At 38.0% G+C, this 22,461-nt stretch overlaps 1 protein-coding gene across 1 annotated transcript; it reads right to left on the minus strand.

Annotated features, from left to right (window-relative positions):
- Positions 1–2,905: 2,905 nt before the first annotated feature.
- On the minus strand, positions 2,906–16,213 carry YIPF7 (Yip1 domain family member 7). Its single transcript, XM_074821384.1, has 5 exons — positions 15,971–16,213; positions 14,731–14,897; positions 12,910–13,055; positions 7,433–7,614; positions 2,906–3,350 (listed from the first exon to the last, which is right to left on the minus strand). Exons 1-5 carry the CDS (start codon positions 16,057–16,059, stop codon positions 3,188–3,190), a joined length of 747 nt encoding a protein of 248 aa, XP_074677485.1. The 5' UTR covers positions 16,060–16,213; the 3' UTR covers positions 2,906–3,187.
- Positions 16,214–22,461: the final 6,248 nt, after the last annotated feature.

A 22,461-nucleotide genomic window follows, 5' to 3' on the forward strand; every position in this document is an offset into this window, starting at 1 on the left:
CAACAAAATGCTTAGACTACAGCAGAATGCTGCAAGCTGGTTTCTGAGGGTGACCTTGAGTGCATCTGGCACACAAGAAGTGCAGTGGAAGACCGACAAGCACTTTGTCTTCTGTACCTCTCCTATACTGCCTGTGTCCAACACTGGTATCACCATTTGAAATAACAGAAAGGAACTAAATAAGTGCCCATTTTTGTGTGTGAATGTGCATTCAGAATTGCACTTTCATGTGCATGCTATGAAAATCAAGAAGCCAAAGACATATTAGAAACTTTCACCCTCCAAAACCATGATTCTTTTTTTTTTTTCCCCTTTTGCTTTGAAGCTTATGTTTAAGTCTTGTGATTTTTTTAACACTTTGGGGTGGGTAGCATGAATTAAAAATCAGGCTGTGACCCATTACTATTTTATAATCCTCCCTTTGGCAAGTTGAAAGTAATAGCTTGCCAGGCTTGTATTTAAACGTTCATGAAATGATGAAAGGGAGTGGAATACAATGTTCCAGACAAGAGAAAAGACAGGAAAGCTAGGTGGCGTTGGGAAGGACTGTCCAGAGAGGCAGAGAACCAGAGTATATTACCAATTATACATGTTTTGAATTGATCTTGGACAAAACCAACATTTATTTTTGAGGAAGTAACTGCTTATAATAGTGACCATAATATTTTTAGATTCAGGAAACACACAGGAATAACAGGGCCAAAAGCATCATCATGGCCATGCTGACCTTCATAAAGGAGAGCTATATAAAAATGAGGAATCTTGTTTAAGAGGTCAAAGAAGGATGGCTAAGAGATTTAAATCCTCACAGGCAGCATAGAGACCCCTGAAGGACACCATACAGGGAGCACAGCACCAGTGCACACTGCTTGCGGGAAATCCCTTGGGAACAGGTAAACGGAAATGAGCATGGCTAAGCAGTAAAGCAAGGGAAGTTATTGAAATTAAGAAGTTAGCATTCAAAATGATGAAAATGCATCTCAGAGAAGAAAGGAAAAAGTTATAAATTCCGAGAGAATAAACATAAAAATAGTATTTGCTTTGTAAATGTTGTGGCAAAATTTCAAGGTGTTCATTTTACCCATAAGTAATTTGACTTGTCTATGACATCAAAAGACAAATTGATGGCTTGATTCACTGGTTCCCCTGCCACTCATATCATGCAGATCAGGATGAAAATGAATATAAAGTGCTGCGGAACAGAGCCATTTTATACTTTTTTTAGCCAGCATGAATGATAATAGGAAGTGTAAGACAAAAATGGATCTAAATGTTTCTAAACCATCTTTTCTGAACTTCAGAAGAAGTGCAACCATATGAATCTTTCCCTATTCAGACATGAGAATGCCATTAGTGCATGGTAAATCAAACTGCCTGATTTTATAACCATACCCTGGAGTCACTTGACATGTTTATCTGTGCCTCCATTAGTGGCAAATTTACTCCCTGATATGGCAGGGCCAAATGTGTTGTGCTCACAAATGCTGATCTTCCAAATTCACACACTCCCACTTATATGCAGCTAGATCCTGCCTAGCTATAGCTGCAATTTGCTCCAGGGTCATGCTTTCAACTTTGGTTCTCTGTGCCTGTGTTCCTAGCGTTGCAACAAAGAAATGGATAAACATAGCAAGTATTTTTCCATGAGTTGTGATTTTTGAAGGAATTGGCTAAGTACACATTACCTTTTGTTCACTTCTCTTGACCCCTAGTCTCAGCTAGTTCCACTGGAGTTCAGTAAAATGAATTCCAGAATGGTTTGTACAAGAATTCACAAAAAAACAAATATGCCAGAAATGGGAAATATTTTTATCAAAGGCTCCTTCAGTTCAGAAACAGAAACATTAGCTTGAGGACAAACTGATCATCTGATTTACCTCTGACCTGAAAAGGATTAGGAACACAATTCATTTTATGAGTTCTTGAGAAGTTTTGCCATACTAAGCTTCTGCGTAAGTGCATGCAGTAGCAGGACCCTCTCTCACAGGATCATTGGTCATCTGTCTAGAGAGAGAAATATTTTGTAAGCATTTCACCAAAGCGTTCAAAATAATGAATAAATTGGAGGATAATCAAGATCATAAAAATATGCATCAAGAAGGAAGACACCCTAAACCACCGATGAAATAATCTGCTGCCATTTATTTCCTTCACGTTTCCCTTTATTTCATCTACTTCTTTTCCCTAGCCCTTTCTACAGCTACATTCATTGTCTTTACCACTGTGTACTGGATTTTGCTCTTGTTATGACTGCACACACATCTCCATTTCCTCTTGATGGCTTGCTACTTCTAATATTATATTTTGAAACATCATCTTGTGCATTCTGTGCTTCATTGTTATTATAAAAAATGTTAGGTTCCTGTAAAACTAAAAGCAGAAAATAGATTTTTTGGGGGGCAGATAAAATTGTGGAGATTTGTATTTTGCTTGCTCAAATACAGTTCTGCCTTTCAGGAGACATTTTTAGGTGTTGCCCTTGCTTTGTGTGGTGCTTTTCTGCAGTGACAGCAGGCGGTGGTTTAGTGGCAATTTTAAAATATAACATTACTGTACATTACAAACTGTACAATAGTGTTTTGGACAGCTACACCTCTTAAAAAAAAGCAAAATCTAGATGACATTTCTAGTTTCCTCCGTCTGTTGTAGCAACCTGCTCTGGGACAATTCTTCAACATCACAAAGCAGGGTAACTCACACTTCTGTTAAAAAACCCCAAACCCACACACATAAATTCTGGATATGAATTAGTAATCATATAAGATGGCAAGTTGGGTTTTTTGAAACAAATAAATTTGTATTTTCCTTGATTTACTAGGTCTATTAAATATTTACATTATTGCTTTCCGGTTACTCTCTAGTATATGTATTATACATTAAACACTCAGAACAGAATCTTTTTTAAAATTATCATTTATTTCATATGTTTTCACTTTTACTACCTTCTCAATACAAATGTTTTTCTTTAAGCTGTAAGACTTTCAAAACACCATTATTGAAGTAATCTACCTCTTAGCTTGATTTTTTTATTTCATTATCAGCCATTAGGCAAAAAAATGTAAATCATATAATCTAATTTTGTTAATGGAACTTAATGCAACTCTAGGCAATCTAAAAATAAGTAAATAACCTCTCGCCCCTCCAAGAACCATAAACAGACTGTAAGAAGGCTACCAGAAAATATATCTCAGAAAACTGTTAGAAGTGCAAAAAGCCCATAAAGTAAAGCACACGGGTATGCAATAAGAAGCTGCTGTCCTTCCATAGCCAATGCAGAGGTAAAAATTTTGGAGGCTGACAAACTGCACCATCCAATAATAAACAGAGCTAACAAAGTTCCCAGGGTCCCCCTAGGAGAAAAAACAAAAGAAACACGACAGAGTCCACTTGTTAGTAAATGTAGCATCAAATTTTATCAAATTCAAGTTCATGTCTAGCAGCTTGTTATTGATAAGGTAACAGTCACTGGAAGAACCAAGGAGTGACTGACATAATGAAAGTCAAGCCTGAGAAACAAATTAAAATAGTAACAGAAAACAAAAAGGCAATTTCTTCAGCATGGATAAAAGCAGCAGCTTCATCAGAAGTACTGCTAAAAGGACAATGCATTTCCAAATAAATCTTCTGCGACTCTAGCAGATGCAGCAGCTAGTTTAATTTTAAAGTTAGAAAAGATCCTATTGCAGCCGAAATCATCTTCTAGAAGTTTTTAGGATCTAAAAGAACACTGCAGACCTACTCTTCCATCAGGCAGCCTGATGACCTGGAGGGGTTGCATTTTTGTTACACACGGCACAGGTTTTAAGTCTGCCTCAGACTCTGAGGAGAGGCAATAAGGCTCTTAAAGAATTGCACCTCAGCTGACTGGGCAGAAAGGTGGTAACTGCCTCTCAGCAGAAAGCTCAACTGGTCTTTTAAAAAAAAGTACACACTGAGTAGAAAGCAAGGGATGGGAAAAGAGCCACTGAGGAAAAATATTTTGTTCATCCTGGCATCCTTCTCTGCACACCGAAAGGACAGTGGCTTTCCACACTGCCTCCTGGTGACAGCTGGGCCCTTCTGAAGTTACATTTTGCCACCTCTCAAGTGCAGGATGGCATGGAGAACTGATGATTATGGGGCTATGGTCCAAAGTCCACTGAAATATTCCTGCAGATTACAGAGAGCTCACTATTAAACCCTGTAGGAACAAAATCTTGCCAATAAGTAATGTTTCACATATGCTTTATTTGCACTCCGTATTTGCAGCCTGCTTCTGTAAAATGCATGAGATCATGCACATAATACGCTGCTGAATTACATAATGAGATTGGCTGCGTTACACACTTTTGCTGTGTCAGGCTCAAGGACTTTGAGAATGAATGAACCTCTGCCACTTGCTAAAGGACTTTCTGGTGCCCCACTCTTCCAAAGTATCAGCAAAACAGAATCAGAAGTGAGAAACAGACTACGTATATTTACTTAGGCCCATTTATCAGAAATAATCTCCACTAATACTATTATTGCAATTAAACTATTATGAGTAAAGCTCTCCTTATTTAATTGACTTAGTTTACTTAATGCCATCATATAACATAAAATAGTTCATTTCTTGGCAATCCAGTCTCCAGGCCAATAGGGTACTTGGTGTCAGCTCTTGGGACTTTGGGGGAGGAAGGAGAGAATTGATTTTAAGGTGACTCAGCACCTCATTGCAACTTCAACCCGTTAAAAATAAAACATTAAAGATTGTGTGATTTAAAACCTTCAGTTTAAGTGTCCTTTAAACCTATACAGTGGCATTCAAGGAAATTACACCGGGCTCTGTGAACCAAGTTTCTGGACTCTGCTGGTCCAGGATGGAGATGCTAAGATGCTCACCTAAACAGGTAGCCAGAAATTCAGAGCTGGTATGGATGGCTCTTTGAGCAGGTACCCATGCTGGCAGAGGGATGGGCTGCAACAGGAACATATTGTGCGATGACAATTTTCAGCTAGTATAATGACTCTTTAGGGGGCTATCACAAGGTAGTAAAATTTAGAGCCGCAGCTGCTCTGTCTTGCACTGAAGTACAATGGCCTCTCATGGTTTGTTCCAGGACTGGCAGTGAACAGGATGGAAAGGTGACATAAAATCATACTGGAGCCCAGAGATACCTCTTACAAATTCAATCCTTGGTCTAACTGCATGTTACTGCCAAAAGGAATGGTTTGGCTTTACAGAGAGTTTGTGTCTGGCAATGTCCATGAAGGCCAAATCCTCAAGCATGGGAGAAGGGCAGAAGGCAGATGTCATGCTCACAGTGACCAAGAGGACTAGGGGTGTACTGGCATGAGATTGAGCTAGGGGGACAGACTTGAGTGGACCCTCTCCACTTCTCTCTCTCACAACCTGCAGATGTGGTCACCAAATGGGTCCTTTGCATCTGCTGGGTCTAAGAACTTCTTTCTCCACTCTTAGATTAATTTCCTTCACTGTTTAGTTAAAGAAATGGCTTGACCACTCTTTTCAGGGATTTGATAGTAAAGAATTTTTGTTGTTTTTTCCAGGAAAAAAGTCTGCTGATGTTTCTTCCAGAAAGATGGCCTAATCAACTTGGGCTCAGACATGATATCAGCATAGATGGGCACAAACAAATCTGGTTCCATGCAAGTTTGCATAAGATAACTGGTTTTCTCTTTGGTACTATTCAGCACCCAAAACATTAAAATGAATCATGAAATAATAGTGAAAATTGAAAATTGTTGGATTAGTATGTATCTTTGCAATAGATGTATGCATGATCTTACTTATATTTTCTGTGAAAACAAACATCAAATTTAGTTCTTTACACTTTGAAATAGACAGAAGTAACATTTTTACAAATATTTGAAAAGATCATGAATGTATTGCTCTTTGCTATTTTAAATAAATTTTTAAATTAAAAATAATGAAATAGGTGTTGGATTTAAAAGTTGCCACTTAATTTTAATAGCATGTTCATAATAGTTAACCTTGGTACTTGCTGTGTTCAAGCAGTTTCATATAGCGAATGAGAAGGGACTGCAGAATCCTGTAGACAGGCACTTAATGTTATCAATTCATTTCAGAAATAAAAGTTTAATTTTGTAAAAGCTATCACAGTATAGTATTTATAGGTTTTCAAAAGATGTGCTTTCTGTAATTTCGCAACATTTTACAAATGTGTGGCGTATGCTTGGGGATTCCTTGTACAGACAACAGTACCCTGCACAGTTGTAACAGCTGGTTTAGAGTTCACCCCATCTGTCCTATGATTATGTATCTGCACCTTTTATTAGGGTATATTATTAAACAGGTTAATCAAGAAAATATGGGAAGTGTAGGAGAACAGAGAATAAATGCCTTCTTCCGTGTCACTACTGTTCATCTCATCAAGGACAGTTCAGAAACACTTTAATACACGGAATATGGTCAGGTTAACCCATCATACCTCCACAAAAACATGCAACAAGGATTGTGCCAAAATCTTCATCGCACCATATAATTTCCTTAAAAAATAATATATACATATATAAAATTGCTGCTTTTCCAAAGAAAACAAACAGGGGCACAGTCCTTATTCATCAGCTGCCAAGTCCCATATGCTACACATTGGAGAGTTAAAAATGTGAGTGAACAACAAAGGCTAAGGAGGGGAACCTTTATTAATAACTTGTTAATGACAGATAAAAGTACTGATCAAGGCCTTCAGGCAAGACCTGGAGCTTCCTTGTACTTTGCTGTATGTGAAGAGAGAGGTAAACACAGTCTGTATCTCAAAAGGCTTACCAAACGAGGAGGGAGAGGCTTGCATACAAATTTCCTATTCATAGGCATATTACTGAACACCCACCCACACACGCACAGATACATATGCCACCACACATTTGTTTTTTCAAAGTTTTCAGTTATTTTCAGGTTTGCAATTACACCACAACTATACCCCAGGGTATACGACTCTACTACATCTTAAACACTTGTTTTAATGCTGCAAATCATTAAGGGTTACTTGATTATTTCATTCTGTCACACAGAAGTCGATCTACATAAGGATGGAAGCCTGATACTATGAACAAAAAAGGTACAGAAGGAACAACTATATAAAACCAAAGTCTGGCCGTTGCTCTTGAAATTGATCCCTGAGTTTGGCCACTGGTGACTCTGCAAAACAGAAATCACATCTGAGGCTGCTGCAAAAACCAAAGGCACTGTCAGTCCAAGTGGGAAACAGTGGAATTAAGGACTGATCTTAAAATGAATCTATATCACCCCTCTCAAACACAGTCCAGTTTTGTCCATTTCCACCCACACACGCAAACAAAATGGGGTTTTTCTTCACAGTTTTGGAAGCCAAAATTCGGTACCTAACCATTTACAAAATGTTTTGCATAACACCAGCATTCTGACTTACTGTCCTCCATATGATTCCTGCTGCCAGAGACTGGTACTTACTGTAGCGAGAAGATGACTGCAGAAGAGGACAGCATCACCATGGGCAGCAGGCAATAGCCCAAGACACTTGCAACACAGCCATGCGAGACTCCTGGGATGCTCATCAGGTTCAGTAGGGCATGCATAGCAAGGCACCCAATGGCACTCATGCCATACACATAGCCAAAATGAACTTTTCCTGCCTGGAATAAATATGAGTAAGCATGAAGCATCAGAAGTGAGCAAGTCATCGCAAAGTGGTGGGAGAAGACAGAAGGCAAGCATTAGGTTTGTTACTTTTTCGTGTTGACACTCCCTGCTTCGCCTACATCAGTTCAATTGTAAACCACAGATGATACTTTTGGATGATTTTTGCATAAAAAAATTCCAAGGTACAATTTTGAGAATGTGCTTCTCGCTAACTTAAAGTTATGAGGCTGATTCTCAGTTTTACTGTCATTGGGCTCTGAACAGGTCAGGAATTGGTTGGGGAGACTTGGGAAGGTCTAATTGGTAACAGCTGAGAAGAAATTATGGAAAGCACATTTTAGTGCCAGGAAACATCCTTCCAATAGGTGTATATGGGGCTGTGGAAAAATGTCCTGAGTAAAATGATGACCTGACTTACTTGATATGCTTCCCATTTTATTACAAACCCCAGCTTTAAGCAGACCTGCAAAAAACTAGTAAAACTTTGCTGAAAGTATGCTGGTTTTCAGGGTGAATGTGTCCATTCTTCCCCTTGACTACCATAGGAAAGACACATCTCTGTGGTTAGATCAATACATTCATTTCAACATAAACCTGAGTAGTAACTGTCAGCTTGTGTTCTTTTTTTGTTCCAATGAATGAAAAAATCCCCAGGTGTTTTTTCTTCCAGGTTTTATTCCTTTGTGTGAATTTAGTGCCTGTGAAAGGTACCAGCCTGACAGCCTGGAGCCTGATGTTTTCTAATTTATACACAAAGCTAGTACAACAGGCAATAGTGGCCCCAGCACCACCGTTTTCTTCATCTCTTGCCATCATTTTGAAGGATCACCTCCAGGCATGAGGGCATTGTTCACTCCCAAAAATGAACACTCACAAAAGACTGTTAAACATTTTTTCTCTCTCTTCAAGCTTCTAACAAATGAAATACTGAATGTCGGCTATACAATACTGTCATTTTCACATCCGTATCAGAAATAAACATTTGTACATCAGAAATAAACAGTGATTGGGATGAAGATGGTTTTGTTTGCTTTGTCTTGGAACTTTGCATCCTAATGAGAACATGCATTTGTGAAGAAGAAAGATCAAACTTGAGACTCAACCCTTAACTCAGAACCATGGAATAAACTCCTCAAATGAAGGGCCACAATGTATCACCTTCCTAACACATAGCTATATATATATACGTAGTTAAAACACAGGTGTGTTTGTGCATACACACGCATACCCATATATTGCACACATTGTATATTGCATATGATAAACTACATGAGAACCAAAACTAATAGAGGGTCTCAGTTTCCTAATCATTTTGTAGCTTATGGTTGGATTCTCTTTGTGATGGATAAGGTGAAAACATTATTGAAGCTATTTTCATGGTTTACAATACTTACAAGTATCTCCTCCATGATGGTTAAGGAGGATTGAGAAGACCTCCCACTTTACTTATCCATACAATTTAATAAAATCTGAGGGAAACCAACTTTGAGGACCCTCCTTCTCTGCCCCCTCTTCCTGTATCCATTCATGTGGAAACTGATCATGGGATGCCAGCAGTATCTGAGCTGAACAGAGACAAAGCAATGCAGTGGAGAGAGTCTAATCTAGTGATGGCACAGCTTGAAGGTCCTAATGTTGTGGGCTGGTGACAGCTCATCAGCTCTAGTAGGGGAGCAGTGAACACTTATGTGAAAGGCAGCCTCAGTTAATATGACCTGCCTCTACATCAGCACCATGTTCTGCTGATCGAGGATGTCAAACTCAAGACACCAGAGTGAATAGAGTAGGCTTATTTTACTGTTAATAATTAAAGGATATAACCAAGTAATACAGAAAATAAGCAATAAGAAAAATACAGAATGGTACACTTAATTATTACTACATACAGTCAATTATAGAAAATAAGAACAAGCAAGGTAATGCACCTAATCATTGCTACACAATGGGGAGAATAATGATTAAGAAAGATCCATCGCCACTTGCATAGGTTACCAACATCCAGATCCACAGTCGCAGGGGGGCCCCGGTTGCAGCGAGGATTTGGAGAGCCTGTCCCGGCAAGTGGGAAGTCCTACGCGATGCGTCCATCCGTAGGTGAGGCATCCAAAGTCGCGGCAAGAGGGTCCAGCCTTATATACCAAAAATCAGCAAGTCAGAATGACTTGCACCTTTGTTTTGAGCAGAAACATCTGGTTTCATCCTCCTGTTGGATTCCACCCAAAGCCTGGCCAGGGCTCGATGGAGGAGAACCAAGGGAGTTTCTAACAAGGCCAAACACTGGGTTCTCAGCCTTGAACAAGGCTAAACAAGGAAAGGTGGATACATGTTCTCACAGCACTTCATCCTCACTACTGATTATATTCTCTCTAAGCTACATCTTTCACTAGTGAGCATATGTATTTCGTTAATGATCAGATACTAACAATTAATGCTAACGGTAATACAGATTTTACTAATTAACAGATACTAATAATGGATAATGTTTAGTTGTGAGGTTCATCTAGAGGTCAACTTTGTTTTAGAGTCTATTATTCAGGCCCTAGCCCTACACACCATTATCCTGTTTTCAGCTTGACCTGAGCTCTCCTCTGGTTCCAGTACTCAAGGTAGGTCAGGTACAGCCAGGTTGTCTATATCCTCACAATGTCCCAATTGTTGGCCTTTCCCTGCCCCCATGTTCCACCATAAAGGAATGATCTATTCCTGAACTAACAGTGTAAGAAATCTTCCTATTTAGGTACAGAGTCCTTTGCTGGCATTTGCATACTACTGGTATAAAATAATGAGGAAAAATTGTTTCTCCAAGTAAAATTAATGATAGCTAGAGATAGTGTGGGAGACCAATACCAACTCAGATTATTGTCAATTACAATTTCAGTCATTAAAGATTTGTAGTAAGTTTAACATCTACAATGATTTGGGGCAGCTTTACTACTGACCACCTAAGAAAAGCTCTGTCTCAAACAGATGCAACAACCACTACAGGCTAATATTTTAGACTGTTTGTTTCAGTGTATTTAGTTATTCTACACAGCAATATTTAGCATCTTAGTTTAAGAAATTACTGAGACAGAGATGAAGGCAGCACTAACACTAGCACTAGCATTTAACTGAAATCTCCACTTGGTGAAATGTTTGATTTGCAGTGCAGGGGAATGAGAGAGGAAAAAAAAAAAGCAGCTAAACACGTTGGTTCCAATTCTAGTCTTTCTTAACATATGTAAATATATTGACTCATACACGCAGGAATACTCCCAATTCACAGTGATGTAAGCAAAACCAGAATCAAGCTTGATTAGTCTGGCAGGCTTTGATGAATGGAAAGAACTAAATTTGTCCTGCGGAAGGAACAAGGTTAGAAGAAAGTCAGACTCTGTGTGCTTGTTTGCATCTGCCTAGAGTGGGTACTACTATCCTTAGTTTAAGTGGATGGGGAAGTCTGATTTCGTATGAATGACTATGTAAAATGCAAAGCAGCTGAGACTCGGGCTTCTGCTAACTTTCACACTGCTGTTGTTTCACTATCTGCAATGGAGTTGCCCTGTTTTACGCCAGTATGAGGAAGATCAAGTCCTGCTGCCAGGCTAACAAACCTTTCCTCTTTTTCTCTGTCCTCTGAAAGAACTGCTACCATTTGAAGAATATATTTGCATATTTTTCCATAGATAAAAAGCTGAAACTAAATAAAATTTATAAATTATTTTTGGAAACAAGCTCTCAACCAAATTGTGTTCCTGGTGCTATTAGAAGAGAATTATTCAAGTACAGAAGGATATCATAGCTTACACAGCTGAAGAGTCACTTTAGTATTCAAATGCATCTGAGATAAAACATGCAGCCTGAATTTATAAGATGGCCCATGGAAATCCCATTGTCTTATTGCTGTGAAGTTGTGGCACAAAAACGTTAGATTGTATCAGACAAGTTCTGCTGGCCTAAAACTGGAGCATTGAAAATAGTTGTTTTTCTAATGACACTTAAAACGCTTAATATCCCAGAATAAATATGATAATTAAAGTACTTTATTTCAATAATAGTAATTTAATATTCCTTATAACTGTTGGCTATTCAGGGAGCAAAATCAACAACAACCCTTTTTTTCCTGTTCTTTCTTTTAGCTTTCCTTCCATTTTTCCTGATTATATATTCAGAGTTTTCTCCTTTTATTCCCCTCTTATCTTTATTTGTCTAGGTGGAAAATAGCCTGTCTTCTCTAGCTTCCCATCTTCTTTTCCTTTTATTCCTTTTTCTCCTGCCTCTTCCACGTTTTTTAAAGATTTTTATTTTTATAGGGACATAAATAATAATAATACTTGCCATTTATATTGCAGTTTGCACATTCAAGGTACTGTACTGACATTACAAATTGAGTAAGAACTTGCAAGAGTCTTCTGATTCAGCACTATTTATCACAGAGGAAATGGAGAATTAGAGCCCCGTTTCTCTCACCTCAGTTGCAGAACAGTAAAGCCCTTCCCAGAATGGTTCCACCTTATCCCTGTCTGATGAATTGCTGCCGACAATCAGAGCTGTACTTCAGCAGCAGTGGTGAGCCCCTGTTGTCAGTGATAAATAGATGAATTTGGGAGTACTGTACAATCCTGTTCAACTTTCCTCCTGTAGGAAAGCTATATTCATAAAGAGGAAAGAGGTTAAACACAGGCTACCATATTTTGTTTAGCAGATGGTGTAGGAAAAGAATATAACCTAGGAAAGGACTAGCAAAATTTATAGGAAAGTATTGCAAATTTGAGGTGAGTAGGAAAAGGCTGTTTCCATTTCCTTTTTAAAATTATTTTAGATACATAATTTTTTAGATATCTCTGCACTACCCAAAATAACACTGAGGGAAGATAATTTCAAAACAGTAGTAAGTGTTAGAAAAAAACAGGCTGGTCTGCTATGCCTTTTTATTCCCTCTTTTAAAACCTCCTTGTTAGGTCCTTAGCTAGTGCACACTGCTATGCTTCGGGTGTTCAGAGCCTCCCCAGGATATACACACTGTACAGATCTGTCCTTTGTTCATATTAAATCCCACCCCAAAAAATGGTGTGATCTTTTCTTGCCACTGGAAGTAATACATCACTTCACCCGTATTACATCTATATTACATTTAAACTTTAAGCAGGTAGTTTCAAAGCAAGGAGACTTTTTAATAATCTCAGAACAAACGGCAGCAAATGACTCATTTTATGCCAGTACTACATCTTCTGCAACTTCACATGAATTATCACCTAGGCATTAGCTTGTTAGAAAAGAAATCCCTTAAGATTTCTACCACAACCTACCAGCAGCAATGTTGCTCCAAGGGCCAAACAGAAAACCATAGGTCCGGTGAGGTCTGTCTCATTCATAATGCTGCCATCTGCAGGCTTCATTGGATTTAGAACTGTTAATGTTTTTTGCCATATATGCTCAAAATTGATCCCAAGTTCTGCAACGAGAAATTCCAGCATTGTTAATTACTCACAAGAACACAATTAGATACCATAAAACCCCAAACAAGCAAACAAATTAGTTGCTTAATGAAGATAATATTGTAGGATGACGTATTCTGTAGAAGCAACACGATGTCCCTGCTATATACCCAGTAGATCTGAGAGTTAGCTCTGATGCTAAATTGGAATATTAATTTATTAAATCCCATTTTAGGCAGTGAACCAAAAAATGCCCTCAGCATTTTTAAGTTAATATTTGTTTATTCTATATTTAAAACACATATATCTAATGCCACACTAAGTTAGATGTTGAATAATATGCTAATTAACAGTAACTGCAGAATTCAAGATACTGTAGAACACTGAGGACAGAGACATATGCTTTAATTCTGGCAAATCTGACAAGAGATGTGTCTTAAGCCTGAACTGCCAGAGGCACTTAAAAATGACATTCTTCCCTTCAAGGCAAGTTAATAATACTTTCTACAGTGCTTTATAAGCTTTTCTTTTTGCATTTAAAAAGTAATTACTGAGGACCCCTAGAAACAGAACAAAGTTCTTTCTTGTTAAAGTTGATGGGAATTCTGCCATTAACTTTACTGGCATAAAGATTCCTCTTATAACTCCTGCAGAAGCCCTTCAGCTTGCAAGCGTGAACATCTTCCCCGAGATGCTCCAGCAAGGGAAAAGTTAGGTTTAGAACTGGGTGCCAGAATTACTGAGACTGGCAATGTGTTAAATCTGCTTGGAAAGCTAAGTCTTTACCTTATTCCACCAATCCATCACCTCAAGCTGAGCCAAAATGTTATATAAATAAAGTTCTTCTGTATTAAAATGTGTGTGTCTTTGGTCAGATTTATGTGGTACACCGATACGAGCATCTCTGAAGCCCTGCAGATCAGAAGCAGTCGTATTTCAACATCCTTTTCACAGAGTGAGCTGCATGTGGAGTTAAATGCTTGGAGGTCTGAGAGGTAGAGATCTAGCAGTTATCTATATCAAACAGAGTGATCTTGCTGGTTTTAAAGTAGTAGTAGTATCTTTTAAGTAGTAAAAACTCCACTTGCCTTCCAGTATGCAAAAGCAGGCTAAATATGCTCTTTTTACATTATGCTGAAATAATCACAAATTCTCCAGTTTTTTTTAATGTAGTACAATTATTTTGTAGACTACAAAATCAGCCACTAGCATTAGGATGGTTCAATCATCATAAAGAATGATATTGTTCATGTAGTTAAATGATCAACTAATTGAAGCTGAAAGCAGCTTTCTCAATTTCTTTCCCACTGAAACAAGCTATTTAGCATCTTCAAACTATTAAATTTATTACTAGATATGCAAAAATTATTATTATCAGTATTTATTAATTATAGATGTTCCAATATGTATGCAGGATGGAGAAAAATATTTGGAAATGTGAATGCAAAACTTACTGTCATGCTGTCATCTAGTGGTAGTAAAGTATATACTATATAAGCCATAAGGGTGAATGAATCCTTGGCAAATTCAAATAAGAAAATGTAGGTTTGGGGGCCAGGGGCTGCTGGCTCAAGCTCACACAGCCAGGCTTGGCAGCTCTGATGCAGTTTCTCTAGTGACTACCACTATCTGGCAAAGAAAAGTATAGGCACCCCCAGGAACCACACACATCATCCATAGTTTTATTTTCACCTTCCAGCAAAGGAGGTTCCTCGTCAAATCCATCAGCATAACTAAGATGAGAGAGAGTGTCAGGACTGTACATTGGCTGCAAAATCTGGCCTGTGTAACTCTGAGGGAACAGAAGCTTTTCCGATAGGGCAAAAGCACCGGCTGGAGGATTCTCTCCTGTCTGGCTCCTGCGAAAAGAAGAAAATCACAGAAAAATAAGTAATTGAAATGAGTGACTTCACAATAGCTTAGAGCTGCTCATCATGTACCACAGTTTAAATTTTCACCTACTTTCAATTTGGGGAACCTGGAAATTTTCTGGGCACAGTATCCACTGTGTGTAGTGAATGCCAAGCTGCTGACCATGGCTTTGCTTCCCTTCACTGTAACCCCCTCTGAAACCAGGCAGGGCTCCTGCCAGCACGTTGCAGCCCACTGCACCCACTTTTGTGCCCATCCAGCTCAGGCAATGGCACAGCACAGGCCTCCAGGCTGGGGATAAGGAGAAAGAGAATTTAGGAGCTGTGAGGGAACCCACAAATTTAGGCACTGTGAGGGTACTCACAAGTTTAGGGATTCCTGACTCTTCTACTAAGCAGCCTGGTGACACTCCTGAGATATGTCCATACTGCTAATGGAAGAGCCATATATTTAGATATTTTTTTTTTTTTTTGAATCTCATAAGGAGCTTAAAGAATTTCTAGCAATATGTGCCCTAAAATCCACATTAATAACATGAAGTTCAGTTACTCCAATTATGTAAACAACCTGTAACATCTGTACATATAAAAGTAGCACAAAACCCAATCCTTTATAAAGAAAGGTTCAATTATAAGTAATTCTGCCTTGGGGAAAGTCTAGATGATCTCATGAAGCTCTTTCTTACTTCTGCAAGCCCCAAAGCCAACCAGATCCATCAGTTGTTGAACAGGGAAGCTGTAGCAACACCCAACCTCCTGCTGCAGCTGTGTCGAAAACTCCTTATGGGGAAAACACTCAGAACTTCTTTACCTCAGTGTCCCCTTCCATGGGCAGAAGTCACCAATAGGTTTAAAAAATATAAGAAAAAGATGAAATAAGATTCTTCCTGTCTTTCTACTGCTATGGCTCCTATCTCTCCACTAAAACTTCCACTGTATTGATTATATAGCCCTTTTCTGGCAATTGCATGTTGGTTTTTGTCATTAATTTCATCTGAGCTTTGAGATATATCTCCTTTTCTCTCTCTCTTTTTTTTTTTTTTTTTTGTAGGCATACTTACTTTCTGCTTCCATAGAGGTTTTCTTCCTGGTCATCTATGGTATAATTGGACTGGTAAAAGTCAAAGTGAAACTGCTCGAAATCTGACATTCTGGTTGGAAAAATAATTGCAAATATCAATAAAATAGCCTTTGCAACAAGCTAATATCTATGTTTTGAATTGTCCTAAACTTAAATGAAAATAGCAAACCCTAAAGCCACAAACTCAAGAGAATCTTTCTGTAGAAACTCATGATAATTTGGAAGTGACAAAAAAGAACTCTTTACTTTCTTTTGTTGTAACAAGAGAAATTAATCTTCTGTTACTGTTAATTATTGTATATTAATTTACAAGTGATATACAAGACTTTCTCTCTTGTTATTGTTACCAAAAACAATGCAAGTAATTTTGAAAGAAGATATATATCATGTAAATTATTGTTTCAAACTGTTCATTTTCCTACTTTAAAATAAAAACTTATGGCCATGTCTGAATGCTTAGAAGTTAATGTTTTTAAGAAGTATTTTGGGTTTCAACAAAATTCCTTTTTTCATCTATTTATGTTTTGCAGTATTATATATGACTATCATAAAACAATAGAAAAATACAAATATATTCATTGAATTTGTGATTTCTGTTTGAGGATACTGTAGTTGGTATATTAGGAGTACCAGAGAAACATTCTCACTGGTTAGCTACATGCCTTTGAAAAGGACAGCGTACTGAATGATTGAATAGTAAAGAAAACACATTAAAACTCATCTTTCATCTCTCTGACCCATAGTTCAGCTCTGTAGCTACAGACTGATTAGACTAAGAAAGGAACAACTTGTCTGTTTTCCCTTCTACACTGTGACTGTTTTTATAACTATTTGAATTTTGCACAGACTGGGCCCATTTCACGTATCCTGTGTATAGGCAGGACTGGTTGTCTGGATCATATATAAGCAACATTAGAAATGAAGCACATCATTGATTCTGTAACACATCATGTTCCTTTTGGCATTATAGACTGCTTCAAATTGCAAAGATATTTTATAGATTTAGTCTAAGTGCTTATGTTATTAGCATCGCTGATTATAAATCCACAAAACAGCTTCAAAACTGGCAGGTCCACCTCCCATGCCATGAGTAAGAGTATCCACAAGATTAAGGACCAACCCTGTTTCTCCTCAGTGTCACCTTTATGCTGAGTCACAGGGGGCAAAGATGTTATACCTGCTCGGAGCAGTGCATTGGTTCAGGGAGTCCCCCAACTACCAAGGGGTTGAGGCTGCAGGGTGCCTCTGGGGATTGCCTGGTCCAACCCCCTGCCCAAAGCAGGATCATCGACACCAGGCTGCTTAGGGCTGTGTCCAATTGGACTTTGAAAAGTCTGGATTTGCCATCTTTACTTCCTCCCATAGGTGGTTATATTAATTGATTAGATCCCCCTGATCCCTCTCTCATCACAGCTAAAGTTCCTTCGCAATTTAGGCAAAGGTCTGAGCAGGATTTGCTGATAAATGCATAGATGTATGCATGTGTTTCACCACCCAGCTAGTCAAACTCTTAAAACTCACAGAGAAGTTGTATAACATGATAACCATAACCATACCCAATTTACTTAGATTTTCATGTAACAAATTAATCTCTCCTAACATTTCCCATTTTCTTCACTTTTGCCCTCTTTTCCAACTTTCCAAACGCCATTGGCAAAAACATGTTTTTCCTCTCACGGTTACTCTCATAGGTATCTCTAAATTTATCAAGCACACGCTGCTTATGTAAAAGATCTTTGCAAATCTCTTTGTAAGGTAAAAGTTATAAAGACTAGTATTTCATCAGGGACCTTGAAATGCTGCATATTAAAGTTTCTAATTTGTATCCCAAAATCAGACTAATCTGTGGGCACCCAATTCCTTCATTTACCTAGAGCATTCAAAGTAGAAGTTATTCTTATATTATTTTTTTAACTGCTGACCAATGGTGCAGGATTTCCAAATTTAGAAGAGAAATAATTTTTACATTGTAAATATGAATTAATAGAAATTAATTGTAGTAAGCTATTTACTGTGGTTTTATTTGGAATTGCACACCAGTTATGCATTTGTTCAATAAAGATTTTACATGGAATATGTTTTAAAATACTTTAGTTGGTACCTCTACCCCAATAGTTCAACTCCAGTAAGTCTTTAATGTTCTTTGCTGTCACTATAAGGAATGAAGTAATTACTTAACCAGGTATGCTACAATCTGTATAACAGAGTTCAGAAAAGATAAATTTATTTTCCAAAAGAATTTGGAGTTAAGGTTACTCACTTTTTAAGATATTTGATGAAAACTCCAGTCAGTTGAATTTACGTGTTGGAAAACACCTAAAATATCCCCTTGCTTCAACAGCGATGAGCTTAGTGCTATTTATAAGATTCTAAATCTGATCTTTGAACAGATGCATATGAAGGAAAAAACCCCCACAACCTGTCAATATCATGGCCAGCATTTAACAAGAACTAACAACAATAAGCAGAAACAGATAGGAATCTTCAAGGAAAGCAGAACAAAATGAACAAATACTGTTCCATATATTTCAACCCAATAATCTAGATTGTAGTTTAGAGCTTCCTTCTTAAGCAGCTATCTATGAAGATCTTAGTGGGGCCCTCATGACCTGAGCTGTTAGATATTAAAAAGTTTTAACAATGTGTGAAATATCTGTTAAATTAGTAGGGTAAATACACTGACCTGGGTGTGTTTCCAGCAGGCGCTCCTGCAGCATGCGCTATGGGACATACACAGCCTTAGAGCCATTCCTTGTGTCTGGTAGCAGGAGCTTCGGCTCGCGTGGCTCTTGGGGAGCAGGCGATGCTCCCTGAGGCTGTGGCAGTGGAGTGAAGGAGTGGAAAGGCACCATGGGGGCCCAGCCCATCCACTGGTCCAAGGCCAGGGCCTCGTTCTCCAGCACATTTCCTGCCCCACTGCTGCTCCAGGAGCTCTTGCCCATTTGCAAAGCAGGCTCTTGCACTGCAGCACCCACCATGCCAGGATCAGGACAAGTCTCTAGTTAAAAGACAGGGAACCCTGCTCTGCTTTTGAGGGCTTTTATTCAATGTGTAGGCATCAGATTCATGGTTAATTTTTTTCATGCAATGCCCAGTGTGATATCCCCTTTGTTACCTGACCCATTATGAATAAAACATTAGGAACCTCTGTTCTATAGTCCTGGCTACTAGAAAACTTGTAGCACAGTATGGATTTTGAAATAGCATTTAAACTTCAAAGACAATTTTTCTATTTACACATGCTTTAGTATCAGACACTTAACCAGTGATAACAGGTGCTGCCTTTTTCACTTATTTATTGGATAGCTTCCCAATGAGTGCCTGGGCTGGTTAATTTAAGGAATGGGATATTAAATGGGATGTATTATCAGGCCATTAATCTATGCCTCAGGTACACAGTAAATTCTGTGAGGTTGAAGGCCAAATGACTTCCATTTCATTAGAATAATCATGCCCTGTTAGTACATGACCTACAACGTTATGAAAGAATTATAATATAGGTGCATTTTTAAATAAGAAAAAATGAAGTATACAAAGTTTTCCCTCAGTATATATATGTCCAAAAAAAAAGCCCAGAAGTGAAGGATGATAAGAACTAGAAAAAGATAACATTTATTTCTGCTAATTGAGTGTAATCTAACTATGGTATTTATTAGAGCTATTGTTAAACCTCCCTCATGCTCTTAAACTTCTCTCCTGCCATTTCCAGAGTAAGAGTTCATGCTGCTACACCCACCAAGATGAATTCTCAGTTTCAATTCTTAGCAAACCGCTAATCTCTATGATGTCTAATCGTCTCAGTTTAGATAATATGGTTTGATCTTGTTTATACCAAATCAGTGGGGACAATGATACAGGATTAATTTCTGTCCTTCAGGAAGATAATTTAAAAAAAAAATACTGTAAGGATAGAAAAATCCTCATTTGCTATGGTTATGAGTGTTTATTTTAATTACAAAAAGACTTGGTTACTTTTGCTACTTTCTGTTCGAAAAAGTTATAGATATATACACACTGCATACAAATATATACACATATATACATACATGCATATTGGCTGCCAGATAAGAACTGGGAATAATTATCAGACAAGTCGCTTCAGAGAAATAATTTAAATAGAAAAAATTACACTGACTGGTAGTGGGGAATGGTTGAAGAATATTTTAATAGTTTAAATAGGTTTTAAAATTTTTGTTTTAATTTTAGTTTAATTTTAAAAAATAAAAAGATAAGATTAAGTAGTTCATAGGAAAGTGACCGATAGCAACAAGAGCTGTCCAAGTGTATTAGAAGCAGACAGAATCATACCAGTACTGCTATTCTCCTATCAGATGAAAAAGAGACAATAAAACAAAAAGACAGAAAAATTTAATTAGAAATTCTCAAATCAACATTTTAAAATCCAGCATCTAAAAGTGTTAGAAAAGCTGGACAAAAACTTTCGACATTGTTGTGAAACAACAGGAAAGTTTGAGATCAAAACGAAGTAAATACAGCATCTTGTAAAAGGTTAAATGAGATGCCCTGAGTAATTATTGGCCTGTCACCATGAGATTAATCCTAGCAAATTATGGGCTCAAATAATAAATAACTGAATCGATTAATCCAATCAACATGGGCTTTTGGAATCTAGCTCATTTCAAACTAATTTATTTTCTAATAAGATTTGTAGTTGGGAAAGGTAACCACTGATGACCTATATTTATACAAGGCATTTTACTTGATTTTGCTTCCATAAATATAGAACCATCACTGCTTAATGGGACAACCATTATACTGATTAAATAAGTGCTATCTGATGTGTCTTGAATGTAATTGTAAAAGAGGGGACAATTTCCAATGGTGCCTCACAGGATAGAAACTTTACAAACCTCACACTTGGAAGCAAAATCTACCAACCAGAGCCAGTCACAGGGTGGTTTGACCAGAATCTGTTAGGGCAAAACAGACAGCAAATAATAAAAAGATTCTTGAACCTATTAGTCAATTGTAAAATAAAACTCAGAGCAGAAGAGCTTGAAAATTTTCGCAGTGACAGCAGCAGTTGGCCACAAGAGCAGTTTCCCAAAAGTGCTAGCAAGTTTCCTCTAACAGGACATCTAATGATCAGATGAGATATTATATTTTAGTTCAGGTAGGGGATTAATTCAGTTACGCCCCATGACCTTTGTTTATCCAGGACTACAAACTAGATAGTTGTCTTGGATCTGGCAGAGATGGAGTTAATTTTCCCCATAGCAGCCCCCACAGTGCTGTGAAGGGTGTTGATAACACACCAGTGTTTTGGCTGCTGCTGAACAGTGCTCCCACAGCATCAAGGCTCTCTCCAACATGCCCCCCTCACCAGTAGGCTGGGGGTGGGCAAGATCTTGGGAGGGGACACAGTCAGGAGAACTGACCCAAACTGACCAAAGGGATATTCCACACCATATGACATCTGCTCAGCAATAAAAGCTAAGAGAAAGGCGGAGGAGGGGGGGTATTTGTTATTATGACGTTCGTCTTCCAGAGCAACCCCTACACGTACCGAAGCCCTACTTCCCAGGAAGTGGCTGGACATCGTCTGCTGATGGGAAGTAGAGAATAATCTTTTGTTTTCCTTTGCTTCCATGTACGGCCTTTGCTTTTGCTTTATTAAACTGACCCATGAAGTTTTTTTCCATCTTATTTTCTCCCCCATCCTGTCCTGCTGAGAAGGGCAGTGATAGAGCTGCTTGGTGGTCACCTGGTGCCTAGCCAAGGTCATCCCACCACAATAGCAGAGGTCCTTTCTAGTCTTACAGTCTAGGAATAAGAAATTATTTTACTCAGGGACATGTTTGAAGCCTAATTAAACCATTCTGTGTTAAAAAAACCCCATACGGCAGAAAAAGATCAGAGAGGGGCTAGGAAAAATGGATGTGTCCATGATCACAATAGCTATAGGAAATATTAAATGTTGAAGTTTGGTGTGAAAGGAGCACCCAGTCAATATTTACTGGTACAGGTCAGTAGACTAAGCAACGGGGTGCCTAGGCTGAGCATTTCTTCAGGTACCTGACACACCAAATTAGAGAAGGCTGTTGTGCAAATATTAATATAAGGAAAAAAGAAATTGTTGCACCTCAAGGCTTTAGAACAGAATGTGAAAATAACCTCACTTTTTTTGATTGACAGGTACATGGGACATTAATAATCTAGGGAAAAAATTGTTTGGATGAGGTCTAATCAACAAAAATGAAAATAAGGATTGAAGGTGATGAGTATAAGAAAGATGAACAGAGTTGCTAAAAAATGTGATAATTTCTACAAGAAATTCAAAACTTTTTATCTAAACTAAACCACTAGGGTTTTGTTTACCTACTTTTTCCATCTTTCCTGAAAAAAAAAGTAGACAATGCAGAGAAAAGTGAAATGTCATCAGTTTTCATAAACTTATGTTTTCATTCACAGCTTTTTTGACAAAATGGTGTAATAACTAAAATATTTTAC

This window comes from Strix aluco, chromosome 4 (genome assembly GCF_031877795.1).
Source record: "Strix aluco isolate bStrAlu1 chromosome 4, bStrAlu1.hap1, whole genome shotgun sequence".
Classification (NCBI taxonomy): Eukaryota; Metazoa; Chordata; class Aves; order Strigiformes; family Strigidae; genus Strix; species Strix aluco.

Excerpts from the sequence above, each read along its gene's own strand:
- YIPF7 (XM_074821384.1), bottom strand. The coding sequence starts at position 16,059 with ATGTCAGATTTCGAGCAGTTTCACTTTGACTTTTACCAGTCCAATTAT. Across the intron at positions 14,898-15,970 it reads AACCTCTATGGAAGCAGAAA|GAGCCAGACAGGAGAGAATC; the intron begins GTAAGTATGCCT and ends TTCTTTTCGCAG. Across the intron at positions 3,351-7,432 it reads GCAGTCATCTTCTCGCTACA|GGGGACCCTGGGAACTTTGT; the intron begins GTAAGTACCAGT and ends TTTTTCTCCTAG.